This window comes from Lontra canadensis, unplaced genomic scaffold (genome assembly GCF_010015895.1).
Source record: "Lontra canadensis isolate GAN:19392208 unplaced genomic scaffold, GSC_riverotter_1.0 scaffold93, whole genome shotgun sequence".
NCBI lineage: Eukaryota > Metazoa > Chordata > Mammalia > Carnivora > Mustelidae > Lontra > Lontra canadensis.
The window spans coordinates 6,896,039-6,912,087 of NW_022631087.1; the positions used below are offsets into that span (position 1 = coordinate 6,896,039).

General features: G+C 54.5%; 1 protein-coding gene across 2 annotated transcripts in view; it reads left to right on the forward strand.

Annotated features, from left to right (window-relative positions):
- The first annotated feature begins 1,735 nt into the window (after positions 1–1,735).
- CYTH4 (cytohesin 4) overlaps positions 1,736–16,049 on the forward strand; it is a 29,041-nt gene continuing 14,727 nt past the window's right edge. Inside the window, exons 1-5 of one of the 2 annotated variants that reach the window (XM_032836598.1) lie at positions 1,736–1,927; positions 10,207–10,289; positions 11,714–11,778; positions 13,278–13,344; positions 14,873–14,991. In XM_032836598.1, the coding sequence (XP_032692489.1) occupies positions 1,909–1,927; positions 10,207–10,289; positions 11,714–11,778; positions 13,278–13,344; positions 14,873–14,991 (353 nt within the window). In that variant the 5' untranslated portion in view covers positions 1,736–1,908. The remainder of the gene's footprint in view (positions 1,928–10,206; positions 10,290–11,713; positions 11,779–13,277; positions 13,345–14,872; positions 14,992–16,049) is intronic. The other variant, XM_032836597.1, reaches the window with a different exon arrangement.

Consider the following 16,049-nt stretch of genomic DNA (forward strand, 5'->3'; position numbering starts at 1 on the left):
CTTCCCATTTCTGTTTTTGAAGTGACCCAGGAAATGGGTTTTCATGTCTCAGACCCAGACATGGAGAGAAAAATCTAGTTTCCTATGGAGACCGTTTCAACAAGTTTCTTTGAGAATGACCTTGAGTTAAGCATGAGCCCAAGGGCAGTAGGGGGATTGGTTCCAAGAGTCTTGAGAACACAGGACTGGTGGGTCTGGTCCTGAGCAGGCCACTAATTCAAGTTCCAACTTGGTCAAGCATATCCAAAAATGAGCCTCGGTTTCCACCTCAATGAAATGAAGGCGTTGGTTCTCACCTGTATCAGTGAGCTTTTGCTGCATAACGAACCACCCCAAGAGTTGGCGGCTCAGAACAGCAAACGATTGTTATTTCTCACAGTGCTACAGGACAACCCTGAGGGCTGGGCTCCACTCAGTGGTCCTTCTCCTAGTGTTGGCCAGGCTCACTCATGAGGCTGCAACCAGACAGCACTCAGCACAGCTGGGCCATTCTCAGCCTGGCCTCCCATCCTCCAGGAGCTAGCCCAGGCTGGTTCCCATGGCAGCCAGGCAGGCAGGTGGCCAGAAAGAGACACAGCCCCGATTCAAGGGAAAGAGAAACAGACCCCACCCCATGACGGGAGGAGTGTCACATGCAAAGTAGCCATGCAGAGGGGGGTGCACACAGGGAAGGGTAGAAAGGGTAGCCAACTTTGGCATCAACCACACTGTCTCCCCCATGTTCTTTTCATTCATTCATTCATCTGTTCATTCATTGCTCTTACCAGACACAGAGACATGGAGGTGACCTTGTCCTCATGGGGCCTCCAGCCTCATAGGGAAACAGATGAATGAATCTATGGGTGCCACAAAGTTACACCATGTGAGCATTTATTTTATAGAAAATTTCTTCACACAAACTTTGTTCCATCAAGAAATTGGATCAACCTGCCAGAAAAGGCACAAGAAATAAAGTTGGGAATTTTAACCAGAAAGGAAAAGAAAACTGAAAGGGAAAGGAGACCATGCTCACGGAGTACCCACTCTGTCCCAAGTGTCTTATGCACAGTCTCTCCCACCATCTTTTCTATAACCCCGAGGTGAGGATTTTTATTCCCCCTTTACAGGGAAGTAAACTGAGGCTCATGGCAGATAAGTAACCTTGCCCAAGTCCTCACCGGTCCCAAGTGGCCAAGCTGAGAGTCACATAGCTGAGTCTGGCCCCAAAGTCCATATGCTACAGTCGAACAGCTGTAAAAGAGCCTCAGATTTGACTTTGAGTTTCCTATCAGCCTGAGGGAAGAGGGAAAGTAAACCTACAGCCAGCTGGTCACTAGACAGGAAAAAGCCAGACGTGTCCTTGAGGGGAAGCAAAGCCCTTCCTGGCTCTGAATCCATTTTCCTTTTCCCAAGGGAGAGGAGACAAAAGAGAGCCTGTAGAATAGAATCTGGGGGGCTCAGCTGTCCAAAGGTGACCCTTCAGCTTCTATCTGGGGAGGTTGCTAAGTAAACGGCCCATTGTTCCCCTGGAGAAGACTGTGTCCCCCAACAGTCAGCAGCCACGATGTGCGCATGTGTGCGCACGCGTGTATGTGTGTGTGTGTCGTCTGTCTCTCTCACTTTCTCTTTTTATCCCCCAACCCCTCCCTTTGTCTCTGCTGTCTCTAAATCTCCCTTGCCCACACCCAAAAATGCAAAGAGTCCCAGCAACACGAAACTCGGCTGGTTTTAGGAAGTGCTGCTGCGTCAAGAGCCTACAGACCAGATCCTAGCAGACAGGACTGACTTCCTCCCCACCCGGCGCTGGGCGGGGCCTCCCGGAAGGGGCCTGCTGTTAGCCGAGGTGACACATCTCTGCCCGGCCAGCTCCAACGGCAGCTGGGTCAGCAGGCAGCAGCAGCACGGGCCACCCCTCCCCAGGGCCTCAGAATGGACCTGTGCCACCCAGGTAAGCACCTGGGGCCAACCTCTCTGGGCCTCAGTTTCCTCCTCTGTAAGATGGGGACAATCGTGCCCGCTTTCACAGGATCCTGGAAGGAATTGATATAGAAATAGATCTAAGATAGGTGGGAAATTCAGAAGCAAGCCACAAATGTTTATGAGCTCAGGCTGGCTGCCCAGCTGTGCTCCAGGAGCTGGGGATCGGGTGAACAAAGCAGGCCGGGTCCCTGCCTGCCTGAGCTCACGCTGTAGGGGGGCAGACAGACAGTAAAGGTATTTATGGAATATGTCAGGAGGTGACAAGCAAGAGAAGGAAGAGCCAAGTAGGGGAAGGACGATGGGAGAAGGTGGTCGAGAAGGACAGGAGGACATAGCATTTGGGCAGAGACCTGGAGGAAGGAAGGAGTGACCCATATCGGTTTCTGGGGAAGGAATATTCCAGGGGGAAGGAGCCGTCAGTGAAAGAAAGATTGCTCAAGTTGCAGATGATGGCATTGGTGACAATGGCTTTCTGGGCAGCACAAGGGCATTAAAGCTCCTGTTTGGCCTTTAGCGGTTGGGGGTAAGGACAGCCTTTGGGGAGGCTGAGACCACCGCATAGAGCGCCGCTGAAGGGGGCCTGGGGAGGAGCCGCAGAGAACCCTGGCTGAGACCCTCCCCAGTGAGCAGGAACGTGCATCAGGGGGGAAGAGGAGAGGCACAGTCTGCACAGTCAGTGGGGGAGACGACAAGTGGTGCTGGGTTTCTGCAAGGCAGGGAGAAGGAACGGGACAAAGTGTCCGTGCCCTGTACTCAGAATACCCCAGCCCCAGCACTGCCTGGAAGTCCGGAGGATGAGGGCTGCCAGGAGCTGTCCAGTCCCTGGGTTCAGAGGACATCTACCCTGTGAGCAATAGAACCATTTTTCTTCAAACAAAACCTAACAGAGCGGGGCCTGACCCCGCCCACTGGGCCTCCCGCGGGCTCTGGGGAACACAGTGAGAGAACCACACATCCCTTTCAACAGTCCTTGGGCTTTGGGTGGCATATGGCTCACAGACTGGACAGGCTCCTGGGCATACGTCTTAGGTCGTGCCTAGAAGATAAGCGGGGACACAGGGAGAAGGCGTGGGGCTCCAGGTCACTCAGCAGATAGGAGGCCATCAGAGGCAGGGAGGTCACGCCCGCACACCCGACCCGTCTTCCCACCTTTAACACTTTGTTCTTTTGGGGCTTCACAGACTGAGATCCTTCAGAATGGGGATGGCTGTCTCTCTAAGGGGAAACGGAGGCTCCGGGACATGAACTGGAGGGGAGGGCTGACTTGCTCGAAGTCAGGCGGCCAGAGCAGGGACAGGACCCTGAGAGGAGACAGAGCCACCATTTAGCCTGGGCTGTGAGAGGAGGGAGGCCAGAAGCTGCTCTCTTGAGGCTGGCCCTGGGTGGGGAGTGGATTGAGTAAAGTCAGGGCAGGTGGCGTGCTGACGGGTTTGAGATCTCCATGGACTCTTCGTTCATTCACTCATTCACGCCATCAGCAGTCCTCCCGTGTGCAGGGCCTGTGCTGGGCAGTGCTAGGGACAGTGACCGGCCGTGGGGAAGCTGCTGATCCAGGATGTGGGGGAGGAGGGGGACAGATCCTGCAGTTCAATGACCCAAGGCAGATGAGGAAGCGATTCCTTCCACCTGGGAGTGGGTATATCTGGGAAAACTTCCTGGAGGAGGCAGAGGGAGGGAAGGAAGGTCATCCTCCCTTACCCAGAGTGGGTCTTAATCAATGCCCCTCCACAACCGGATGACTTCCCCTCTCCGAGCTCAGATTCATCATCTGTCAGTGGACACCGTCCCCACCCCGGCCTGAGCTGGGAAAGTGAATTAGTAGGGATTGGGGGTCAGCCCCACCCAGCTTGGGTCCAGCTCTGCACCCACCTGCCGGCAGTTGTGATGGCCTTTTCCTTCGGTGGGCTCCAGTTTCCTGTCTGCACCATTGACAGGATGGTGGCCAAGGTCCCCCAGGACAGCTTCCCCCCATGCCCTGTGTTCTGCCCAGAAGCAGATCAGTCCCCCTCCCCCAGGATCTGCTGGGAAGGCGAGAGGTCCAGGCAGCCAAAGCCTCTACGTGACCAAAGACAGCACCTTTGGGCTGGTGCAGGGAGGCCGGGTGCAATTAAAAATAGACACAGCTTGTCTCGGGGGGTGGGGAGGAAGCCACATGACACCCACAAAGCCTCGGGGGCTGGGCCGGGGAGCAGCACCACCGGACACCCCCTTCTGCCCCAGTGCCCCTCACGCCGAGACTCTGAGAAGCCTCTGCCCTCGGGGGCCCCAGGATCGCACCCTCCTCTTGCCCTGGAAAGGGGAAGCAAGGCCAGCTGTCCTGGAAGCGGGTCTGCAAGCAGAACGATTTCTAAAAATATGATGGGAAAGAGGAAGGACAAAGGGGAAGTTGGGAGGAGCTGGGGAGCGGGTCGGGGTGGGCACCGGGGCACCCCCAGCTGGCCTAGGTGCGGGCGCAGAGGGCGGCCCCAGCCTGCAGCATGGGTGAGGCCCATCGTCCACGGGCAGCCCTTGGGAGGTATGAAACTCAGAGCCAAGGGAGGAGCCAACAGAGGTCGCGGTGATGGCTATGGTCCTCCTTTTATTATCTGTTTGTTTTATTACTACTGTTAGCAAATTGTACCTCCCATGAGCTGCTCCGGTGTTTGAAACTCCAGCATCAGGGCTCTCGTTCTGTGTCCTTGTCACCCTCCCTGAAATATCTGTGCCCTCAGCTCTGAAATGCAGAGAAGTCCCCGCTTTGAAACACAGACCTGAAGGGTTGGAAGGTCGGGTGCTTCCCGTGGCCGTTGGGACAGCACAGGCGTCGGAATCCTGTTGGGGTCAGAATCCTGCCAGGAGGGGATAGGGGACGGAGAGAATCCAGGAGCTTGCCTGTCAAACCACAGAAGAGGCTCTGTGAGGAAAAAATGCAAAATACCCCCCCTCAGGCCATCCCACCATCCCGAGAACTTTCCACCCACACCTGTGCCTCAGTCTCCCCAGCTCGAGGAAGTTGGCTGGCCTTCTGTCTCAGCCCTCCCAGAAGGGGAAAGAGGAACAAAGTGTGAGCATCTCTGAGCATCTGGCCTTCATTCTCGAACAAGTCGTCATGGTCAGCATTTCCAGGTCGGAACCGCTGGGGCTGGGGTCAACTGGGGTTTTGATGATTTGCATGAAAATATCTGGCGTCAGAGGACCCAGATCAAGGCGGTGGCCTCGAAGTCCCAGCCGGGCCTGGGTGTGACCATCTTCCAGCTGTGTCTCCTCGAGCGGGTCACTGGACCTCTCTGAGCCCCAGGCGTCTCATCTATAGAGTGAAAGCAGACAGACCTTCCTCCAGAGCTGTCATGGGGACCCAGTGGGATAGAGGACAGTGAGAGCCCAGAGCCCACAGGGTCTGGCACGTGGTAGGTGCCCCCGCAGCGTGCCGCCCCCCAACAGATGGCTCCGCTTGTTTATTGAGCAAGACCTCAGAGTGGTCCACACAGATCCCGGAACTGCTGTGGGGACAGGAGGAACAGACACCACACAGGAGGGCACCTGAGAGAGGAGAGGATGAGTGGGAGCTGCCAGGCAGAGGGGAGAAGGAAAGGCATTGCTGGTGTGGGGAAAAGCCAGCACACAGGTCCGTGGGGAAGGCGCACGTGGAAGCAAGCCAAGGACATCCGGGTCAGGGACAGCGCAGTGTGAGCCGGGGACTGGGGGCATGTGTGTGGGACTGGTGGGCCTGGGCAGATTCTTCTGCCGGGTCTTCTCTCCAGGACACGGGGATGCTGTAGGAGACTGGATTGCAGGTGCAGAGTGGAGGCAGGGAGACACAGGGAGGTCCTACCGTTATCCAGGGCAGAGCCTATGGTCTGCATGGGGTGGGGTGGGGCCGTGGGAACAAAGGAGATGCACAGGGCATGGGGGTGGGGAAACTTGAGGACCAGAGAAGGAGCTGTGTGTCAACGTGCCTCCTGGGGGCCTGGCCTCTTCCAGGGGCTCTAAGGATTAAAAGGCATAATTTATACAGAGCTGCTGGCCTACAGTAGGTGTTTTGAGCTGAAGGTTAATGGGACGCTTGCTTTGTCCCCTGGTATAAGGGCCACCTCCCACCTCCTCTCTGGAAACCAGGGTCTCTAGGCCTGTGGAGCTCAGAGTAGCAAGGATGGAAAGGAAGACTCCCCGTGGGGGTCACCAGGAGAAGGGTACGTGGAGTCACTCCTCCTCCTTGGGCCTGGAGCCATGTCAGTGACTTGGGGACAGAGCACCTTCTAACGGCACATCCAGGTGGACAGTACCTATCCAAGCAGGATGTAGGCTCCGGGCTGACACCTCAGCTGCACCTTTGAGAAGCCGTGCCATTGTTCCATCAGGCCGGCAGCTGCTGGTGGTGAAGTGGTGGAGAGGACCAGTGGGCCCCGGGCCATACGCACCTCCCACACCTGCTTCACTGAAAAGAGAATCCTTTGATCCAGTGTGATGTCGGGCGGTACTCGGAGTGAGTGGGCCGATCAAATAGTCTGGAAGCCTCCAGAAAGGGGCCCGGACAGAGCATCCGTGGGAATGAAGGGCCACTGTGTGACCAGGGCATGTGTGGCTTTCGGTCAAGACAGATCGCTGGCCTTTGAGAGTAGAAAGGATCCGACGTTCTCAACTTGTCGCCAAGTTGCTGGTTGGCCTTCCCGGGAAACCCTTGGGACATGCAGCAGTGGCAGGAGCTGGGGAAGCCTGGGTCAGTGGCTCTAGACGCAGCCTCTGCCCAGGCTCCATGGCAGTGTCACCCACGGACAGTTGTACCAGCATGGGGTTGGCCTGTCAGAGACAAGCAGACGTCACTGGCCAATCATGCTGTCTTCTTGGTGGTGCAGGCTTTCTCCTGTGCTGGATGGTTGCCAGGGAGCATTAGTGTGTCTCGCAAAAGTCCTCACCCTCGGGGCACCTGGTTGGCTCAGTCCGGTGGCTCAGATCATGATCTCAGGGTTAGGGGATCAAGCCCCGCATTAGGCTCATACTCTGTGGGGAGTCTACTTGATGTTCCGTCTCCCTCTCTCTGCCCTTCCATCCCCTACTTGCACTCTTTCTCTCTCTCTCTCTCTCAAATAAATAAATAAAATCTTAAAAAAAAAAAAAAATCCTCACCCTCCGTGTCCACTCCTAGGGGACCATCCACTTCTCTTCCTCAGACCTCTCTGTTCCCAATCTTCCAATCTTCCCTCTTTCCAGCCTCAGACCAAGCCATCCTCTCCTGGTCATTGTTAACCTTAAGAAATAAAACTGCCAGTTACTTAACGAGCAAAGATGGATTTATTCCAGAATAGTATAGAACTACAATCCAGGACACATGAGCTAGGGCCAAACCCTGGGGAAGTCTACAGAACAAAGGACAGGAAGCTCTTTTATAGAGGAGAGGGGAGTTGGAAGATTAATCCCCAGTTACCTGGGAGCTCAAGAGCAGGTGGCTTTTCATCACTGAGTTGCAACTTTCTCAACCACTGGGCTGTTGCTAAGGGAAAAGAAAAGCCTCCTTCCTCCTGCTGGGAGAGTAAAGGAGGAGCTAAAATCTTTCCCACTTGCAAGGTGTGTCTCCTCCAGTGGGGTCTGCAATTGAGGAGGGGGTGAGAGCTCCCCCTGCTGGCCTCCTGACTCCAGTCTAGATTTCCTCTTAGGAATTTTCACACCCTATATGCACGTGTATTCCTGCTTCACGCCCCTGCTCTTTGCCCATGAAACCAATAACCAGGAGCCCTTCCGCGCTTCTGCCTGCTGGGAGGACTTCTCACACTGTCTCTCCGGGACACCTTTGAGCAGGGCTATATAGTTCAACAGCTATCTAGTTTTTACGGGTTCCCAAACACTAAGCCACCCATTCTGGAACCAAGTTCAGGTGTTTTGCTCCATTGCCAGAAAGATCACAAGGGACCCACCCAAGCAGACATAGTGTGAGCTGAGGGACCTGGTGCAACCACAGTCGGTGACACGGGGACCTGGGTGACCTGTCCATGGAGCTTACTGGAGCCCTCTGTTCACTGAAGGAACCACTTATGAAGGGCAGTCATTATCAATGTATTATTATCATATGTAATTGACCCAGCATTGTAGGACCCTTTCTTCTGGGGACCTTCTCCTCAGTCAGCAGAGTCTAGGTCTGAATACTGGTTCAGGTCCAGAAACTAGGCAAAAGGTCTTGGCTTTTTAATGCAGTGGCTGTCCCTTGGGAGGGGCAGCTCCATTTGGCTGAGTTGGGCTCCTGGAGAGGAACTCAGCTAGGACAGCAACAGGCTATGCCCCCACCACACCCCCAGCCACTGAGAAAATAGGTGCCTTGGTCCTGCAGCGGGGAGCAGATGGCACAATGTAGCACCCATTATACATGTGTTGGACACTTGCCCTATATTGACTACTTGCTTGGTGCCTCCCCATCCCAGTACCCAGTTGCCATCTCAAAGTTAAAGATGCCTGCTCATTCAATGGGAGGGAGAGATAAGGAAAGGGAGCCCTTAATATTCTCTCTGCTTGCCAAACTATGGAGAGAGCCCAGATGTCCTTTGATAGATGAATGGATAAAGATGTGGGATATATATACAATGGAATATTACTCAGCCATTAAAAAAATGAAATCTTGCCATTTGCAATGATGTGGACAGAACTAGAGGGTGTTATGCTAGGCAAAATAAGTCCATCAGAAAAAGACGATTCTCATATTATTTCACTCGTATGCGGAATTTAAGAAACAAAACAGAGGAGCACAGAGGAAGGGAGGGAAAAATAGAACAAGGTGAAACTAGAAAGGGCGATAAACCATAAGAAACTCTGAACAATAGGAAACAGACTAAGGGTTGCTGGAGGGGAGGGTGTTGGGAGATGGGGTAACTGGGTGATGGGCATTAAGAAGGGCACATGATGTAATGAGCTCTGGGTGTTCTATGCAACTGATGAATCACTGAGCTCTACCTCTGAAACTAATCATACACAGTATGTTCATTGAATGTTTAAAAAATTTTAAAATATTCTCTCTGCTTTCATTTGGGAGATATAATGACTATCCTTGCAAAACCTTAAAGAAAGGTGGCCCCCCCAAAAAAAAATAGAAAGAAAGAAAAGAAAGGAAAGGAAAGAAAAGAAAAGAAAATTGACCAGGTTCCCTAAAAGAGTCCGGGAGTGTATGTGCAGGAGGACAGGAAATGGCAGCCCAGGGTGGAGGAGCTTCATGGGCAAAAGTGGGGAAGTAAGACTGAGAGACAGGTTGGGGACAGTGAGGAGCTGGCAGGCGGGACTGCCAGACTCTTACTGAGAATAGTGGGAAATAAGGCTGGCAGGAGAGGCCAGGACCAGGATGAGAACTTTTCTCTCTGAATAATGAGGAGCCTGTGGAGATTTTGACAAGGCAAGTGCTGTGGATGGAACAGGACACACAACATGTTGGGGGGGCTGCTGAGGCCGATGTGGCACCTGGCACAGAATACCAGCACACACGGGTCTCCCTTCATTCATTTCCAGGTGAGGGGGAAGGAACTCAGGCTTTGTAGCCAGCCCAATCCAAGTCCCACTCTGGCTCAGCGGCTTGTCCCCATGGAATTGTGGCCAGGTCACCTCATCTCTCTGAGCCTCGGTGTCTAGAACAAGGACTGTGAATTGTCCCCCAAAACCCAGTCGCCCCATCTTACATAGCAAGGGCGTCAGGACTGCCACACTAAAGACTCATTTCCCAGCTTCCCTTGTGGCTAGGTGTGGTCATGTGACTGCTTCTGGCCAATAGCATGTGAGGCAAAAGGATACACCACTTCCTGGTTGCACAAATAAGTAAGGGGTTGAGTGATAAACCCAGGATACGGGAAAGGAGTAAATGAAAGTTCCGAGGAAGGACAAAGGTATTCGGCAAGTGTTCTGAGTACCTGCTATGTGTCTAGCTCTTTCTAGGGACTGAGGATGCAACAGTGAGCAAAATTCTTGATGTGTCTGCTCTCCCGGTGCTGGGAGTATGAGCAGAACAGAAAACATGCAGATCAACAAAATGACTTCAGGGAGTCTGTACCAAGAGGGTACAAAGCTGGGTTGGAAGGGAAGGTGGAGTGTGTAGTCACTGCTTTAGAGTGTGTAGTCAGGGAAGGCCTCCTGGAGGAGGTGACATCAGGGCTAAAGCCCTGAGTGACGAGGGCAAACAAGCCAAGGGTTTCTGGAAGATAGAGGGCCCTGGGGAAGCAAGAGCTAGCCTGTGTGGCTGAGCGGGGTGATGGAGGGGATGGTGGTGAATGGGCCAGTGACCGCTGGTTCTTCTCTGTCCAGACCCAGCAGAGTTGAGCAGCGGGGAGACCCAGGAGCTGCAGCAGATCAAGTGGCACCGAAAGCAGCTTCTGGAAGACATCCAGGTGTGTGCACACTCACACTCACACACGTGCATGCACACATCCACACACATGCTCGTGCTGACACACCCTCCAAGCCCACTCGCCCACAAGCAAACCCTCGCACACACTCACACACCTCCCCACTCACACCTGACCTCAGCCTGGTCAGACGGCGGGGCTGGACTCCAGCCCACGCATGGCCTTGGCCCTGGCCCCCAGGAGTGGGGTGGCCAGAATCCCAGAGGGTCTCCCCACTGCCAGTCCCCAGCTGCCAGGACCCAGAGGGAGGCAGGAGCGTGGGGGAGGAAAGAGGGGACAATCAGCAAAGCACTTGCTGTGTGCCGTGCCCCGACCAGTGCTCTCCTACACTTCATGGGACGGCAGGCTCTACTCCCATCCATGTGGCTCCCATCAGGCCTCATCTCCACGCTGAGCCTCAATTTCAGCCCCTCTAAAACTTAAAACCATTTCATCAAGGTAACACCAGTGTGTGCCTGGCACTCGCCAATGAACCGTTTACTCATTCACTCATCTGATTTTAGGCTACTTCTGAGGCAGGCCCTGGTTCTGTTCCTGGAATGTGCCAGGCTCCGTCCTGCCCCTGGGCCTTTGCACTCACAGTTCCCACAGCCTGGGACTCTCCCAAGCTCTCCTCGTGGCACCTCCTTCTCATTACATTAATTAGGGGGGTCCTCTACCCCCGGGTTCGTCCTGCAGGATCAAGATGAAAAAGGCCAGAGGGGAGTGGGGAAAGCACAGACTGGGAATCAGGACTTAGACATGTCACATCACCTCTCTGCACCTCAGTGTCCTCTGCTATAAATTCCACTAGGATTACTAGGTCCTTGAGAAGACGGCCTGCACTTTCTGGTACCCTGGTGTACCCATAACTCCTGGCCCATAGTAGGCACAGAGTCAAGGGCAAATGACAAAGTCAATGGACAGGTGATGGAAGCCAGAGAGGACTCGGGGCCTGGTCCTAGGGTGGGAATTCACGCTTCATGGCTGGGAGGCAGTAGGGAGCCACAAAAGGTGTTGGGGAAAGCTAGGTGCCAAGTTGTCCTTCGGGAAGCTGGCAGCTGGGTGGAGGAGGGCTTGTCGGGTAGGCTTGGCTAAAAGACAGGAGATGCCACAGCTGCAGAGGGGAGATGGGCAGGCTGGAAATAGAACAGGGTGAAGGATGGGAACGGGACTGCCTCCCCCAAGACAGGAGCCCTTGGGGAATTGGGCATCAACAGGAAATAGGTTGGCTTGGGATTGTGAGGATAAGAAGCATCTGGGAAAGGGACCTGGTCAGGGGTAGGGACCCTCAGTGGCAGCTCAGTGGAGTCAGGGGTCATACCAGGGGTGAAAGTGGTTGTGGGGGGAGGGGGTTCAGGAATCTTTTTCCATCCCAGCCTCCGTCCCTGACTTTGCACCCTGTCACACCTCCTGCCACCCCACAGAAACTGAAAGATGAGATCGCAGATGTGTTTGCCCAGATTGACTGCTTCGAGACCGCGGAGGAGAGGTGAGGGGCCGGGCCAGGGGACACTGAGAAGCTGCCGGGGTGGCTTCCCAAGGATGTCACTCCCCAGGAATGAGCATGAGGGAGCAGGGGCCATGCCTGGGTCTGGGGTCCTTGTGAAATCAGGGCATCTGCATGGAGGAAGAGACAGTGGAGGTGAGATAGAAACAGGGAGGACCCTAGACTCCATCGTGTGGTGTGGTCTGGTCCTAACTTCTAGCTGACCTCTCTTGAGAGACACCCTTACCCTCAACCCCTCCACCCAAAGTCTCCCCAACCTACCCTGACCCAGCCCCAGATCTGTCGCTGGCCAGGAGCATCATGGGATGGGCCGGGAGAAGGAGAGTTCAGCCCCAAGGAGGAGGACCAGGAACCAAGGACCTCACAAGTACCAGAGCCTGGCCAGGGCAAGGGCAAGGCCAAGGCTGGCCCACCTCCCCCTTCCCACAGGGTGTCATCCACCTGTACCTCCTATGGGAAGACCACCCCCTCCCCGGCTCTGTGACCTGGGTCTGGTCCCTGCCCCTCCCTGGGCCTCAGTTTCGCCACTTGTGGTGAATAAGAATCTTGGTTCCAGGCCGCCTGGGTGGCTCAGTCTGTTAAGCGTTTGCCTTCAGCTCAGGACATGATCCCAGAATCCAGGGATCGAGCCCCAGTTTGGGGCTCCCTGATCAGTGGGGAGTTTGCATCTCCCTCTCCCTCTCCCTCTGCCCATTCTGCCCCCACCCCCACTGTTCATGCTCTGTCTGAGAGAGAGAGAGAGAGATTGAGAGTGTTGGTCCCTATATAATCCCCTAAGGCCTCAGGCAGGGACTCCGACATCTGTGTCCCAGGAAATCCCCACCCTGCCCCCGCCATCCCTTGGTCTCTGATGCCTCTAGTCACCGTTCTAGACCCACGCACAAGTCACACGGACAAGCATGGGCGCACACAGGCACCCTGTTCCAGCTCCAACAATAGCATCCCATTCACAGAGCACCTACCCCTGAGCTATTTTAAACATTTCCCCCTCTCCACAGTGCTGGGAGGCAGGTGATGGTGTCATCCCCATTTTACAGTTGAGAAAACTGAGTCCCAGAAATAAAGTGATTCAGCTTCTGTGGCTCAGCCAACAAAATAGTGGTGGGATTTGCACCAGGAGTCTGGCTCCAGCCTGTGCCCTCACCTCCAGCCTCCCTGCTGTCCTGCCCCCACTTTGAGCACAGCCCCCGCACCCGCCGCCAACGCTCTCCCTGGAGCAACTCTGGGCTCCCAAGTCCATGGCTCCAGAGATGGTTAAAATGCTGATGCTGGGCCCATCGGGAGAATCTCCTTTAGCAGCTCTGAAAGGGGCCCAGACCCTGCGTTTCTCTCGCTCTCCCAGGTGACTCCAGGCAGGGTGTGAGAACCCCACTGGAGGCTCTTGGGGAATATAGGCTCTAGTGAGCAAAGCATCCTTGGGGCTTGGAAGGGCGGCCCTGGGGGACCGGGGTGGTCCCGACTGACATCCTTTGTGTCTACAGCCGGTTGGCCCAGAAAGAGAAGGAGCTATGCATCGGGCGTAAGAAGTTCAACATGGACCCGGTGAAGGTAGGCATTTGTGGGGGGCTCAGGTGGTCACAGGGCCGGGGGAGCTGTACGCCAGACACCTTCGCAACGTCCTCTTGTTCCCCTCAACTGACAATTACCCACCGTAGAGGAGGAAACTGAGGCCCAGCAGAGCTCAGCACCTTGCCCAGCATCCCACGGCCCATCGAGGCTGAAGGGGTCTGTCACCCCACAGCATAACATGAGGGGGGAGCCATGGTGGAGGATGTGGGGACCTTGCATGAGGTCCACGGACCTGGACCCTGCTGCTTCCTCCTTTGTGAGACGGGCTTTGGACAGTGGGGCCCTTAGATCTCGGGGCTCAGTTTCTAGAAGTGTCTTCCAGCCTCTCGGTGGAAACTCAGGGCTCAGGGACCAGCCACATTCTCACCCCTCCCCCGCCCTTCCCCACTCCACTGCCCAACCTCCAAGCAACCTCAGCCCCACCTCTCACCCAGCTAGGTGGCAGAGGGTTCCCTTCCTGCTTGAACAAAGGCGGGAGGAAGCCACAGGCTGACAGGCAGAGGTGGGGTCAGGGCAGCCCAGGCGTCCCTGGAAATTTCCTGCTCACCCTGAGGAGGCTGCCTCTTCCCCATCACAGGGACACAGGCTCACAGTGTCACACACCCGTGTGCCTTCTGCAGCCACAGGAATCTGACCCCAGCCCCGTCCACACGCAACACACACACACACACACACACACACGTGTACACGCGCACACAAGCGCACTAACTCATCCTCCCACCAGAGCACAGGGAGGGGCCCCCGAGGGAATCCCATGACCCTCTGCTGGTCAGTGAGAGCCTCCCCACAACCTGCTCCCCCATCTTCCAGCAAACTCTTCCCCAACACGAACAGGGACATGGAGGAGCCCTCTTGGAAAACCAAAGACGGACCCTTTAAACTCCCCAAATTAGAAGGACAGATTCTGAGTGCTGGTGGGTGGGGGAAGAGGTGTGTGTGACATCGTCAGATCAGAAAAAGCAGTTTCATGTAGGAAGGGAAGGAAAGGCACCACAATGGACACTGTCTCCCTCTGAGTGGTGGGACTTGGCAATTTCCTCTTCTTTTGATTTAGCTGGTTTTTTCCAATTTTTATACAATGAATATAAATTACTTGTGAGGAAAAAAATGAAACACTATTTTTAAATAAATGGGTTTTAAGGGGACAAAAGGAAAGTCTGAATCATGGAATCTTAAAAGTTATAAATTCACAGAATCATTGAAGACTATAATCCAAGTGTTCAGACTGCAGGGAACCTGAGGAGCCCATGGCGTGAACCTGGTTCATTGCAGGAATGCTATCTCTCTTTGTATGCCTCCAGGGATGGCAGACTCACCACCTGCTAAAGACAGCTTCTCTTAAGGAAGGACAGAACTTCCCAGAACAGTCTGTGCCTATGGCAGAATGCCAGGCCCCAATGCCCCACCACCTGTCTTGCAGTCTGGCCTCAGGCCATCCCCTTCCCTTCCTCCTCTCCCACTGGCGACTGTGTCGGGGCTGATCATGGGTTCTGTGTACCCCCTTTAGGGCATCCAGTATCTCACTGAGCACAAATTGCTGACCCCCAATGTCCAGGACATCGCCCAGTTCCTGTACAAGGGCGAGGGCCTCAACAAGACAGCCATTGGCACCTACCTGGGGGAGAGGTAAGGTGGAGTGTGGACTTAGGGAGATAGGGAATGTGGGTGTGCAGGTGTGCATAGGTGTGTGCGTATGTGGGCAGGTAAACGAGCAAGTGAATTATGTTAGGGAAGTCATGACTCTTGGGCTTGAAAGGGCTAACTGATCACTTCTCTCCAACTTCTGAACATAGCCTGGCTTCCTTCCTTCCTTCATTCACTCATTTGTTCAATAAATAGATATGTTTTAGTATTTACCATGTGCCAGGCAGTGTCAAATTGCTGGATTTAGCCTAGTGAACAAGACAAACAAGAATCCTGTCCTTAGGGAGATACATTCTTGCACAAAAGACAGATCCCAAAATACGTAAAATATGTTAGAAAATTATAAGTTCTTTGGAATGCAAATAAAGCAGGGAAGGGAGATGAGAACCACTGAGAACACAGGTCAAGGGCTGTGACGTCAGATACTGTGGATGGCAAGAGTCTTGTTAAGGAAGTGTCTCATGGAGAAATTGATGCTTGACACTTAAAGAGGGTGAGCAGTGAAGACCTCTGGGGGAGGAGCATTCCAGACAAAGGGAAGAGCACGTGCCAAGGTCCTGGGGCAGAAGCATGTTCAAGGAATAGCAGGCTGGTGACATTAGAAGAGACCAAGGGAGAAAAGAAGTAGGAGGTGACATGGCGGAGCTCCGTGGGAAGTTTCAGGGCAGAGGAGTGGTGAGAAAGGACCCCTCTGGCTGTTGGGGGTGGCAGGTGGGCTATAAGTGACAAGGGGGGGAGCTAGACCAGCAACGTTTCTCCCAGGTTCCCCGGTGAACATGTTCCTTCTCCTAAGAGAGCAGAGGATGCAGATGGCAAAAAGGGCAGAGCTTCCAGTTTTGAGCTGGGAAGAGGGAAGAAATAGGAGTAGGCACGGTTCTCTCTATTTTACAGATGGGGACACTGGGGCTTGGGAAGCCCAGTGGCTTAAGTAGGGTCATCCAGGCAGGAAGTGGCAGAGGAAGGACTTGACCCAGAGCAGGCTGTTCTGAAGCCAGAGCTCCCCTCCCAGGTGAACACCCCATGAGGGTGTGGGGGGGATG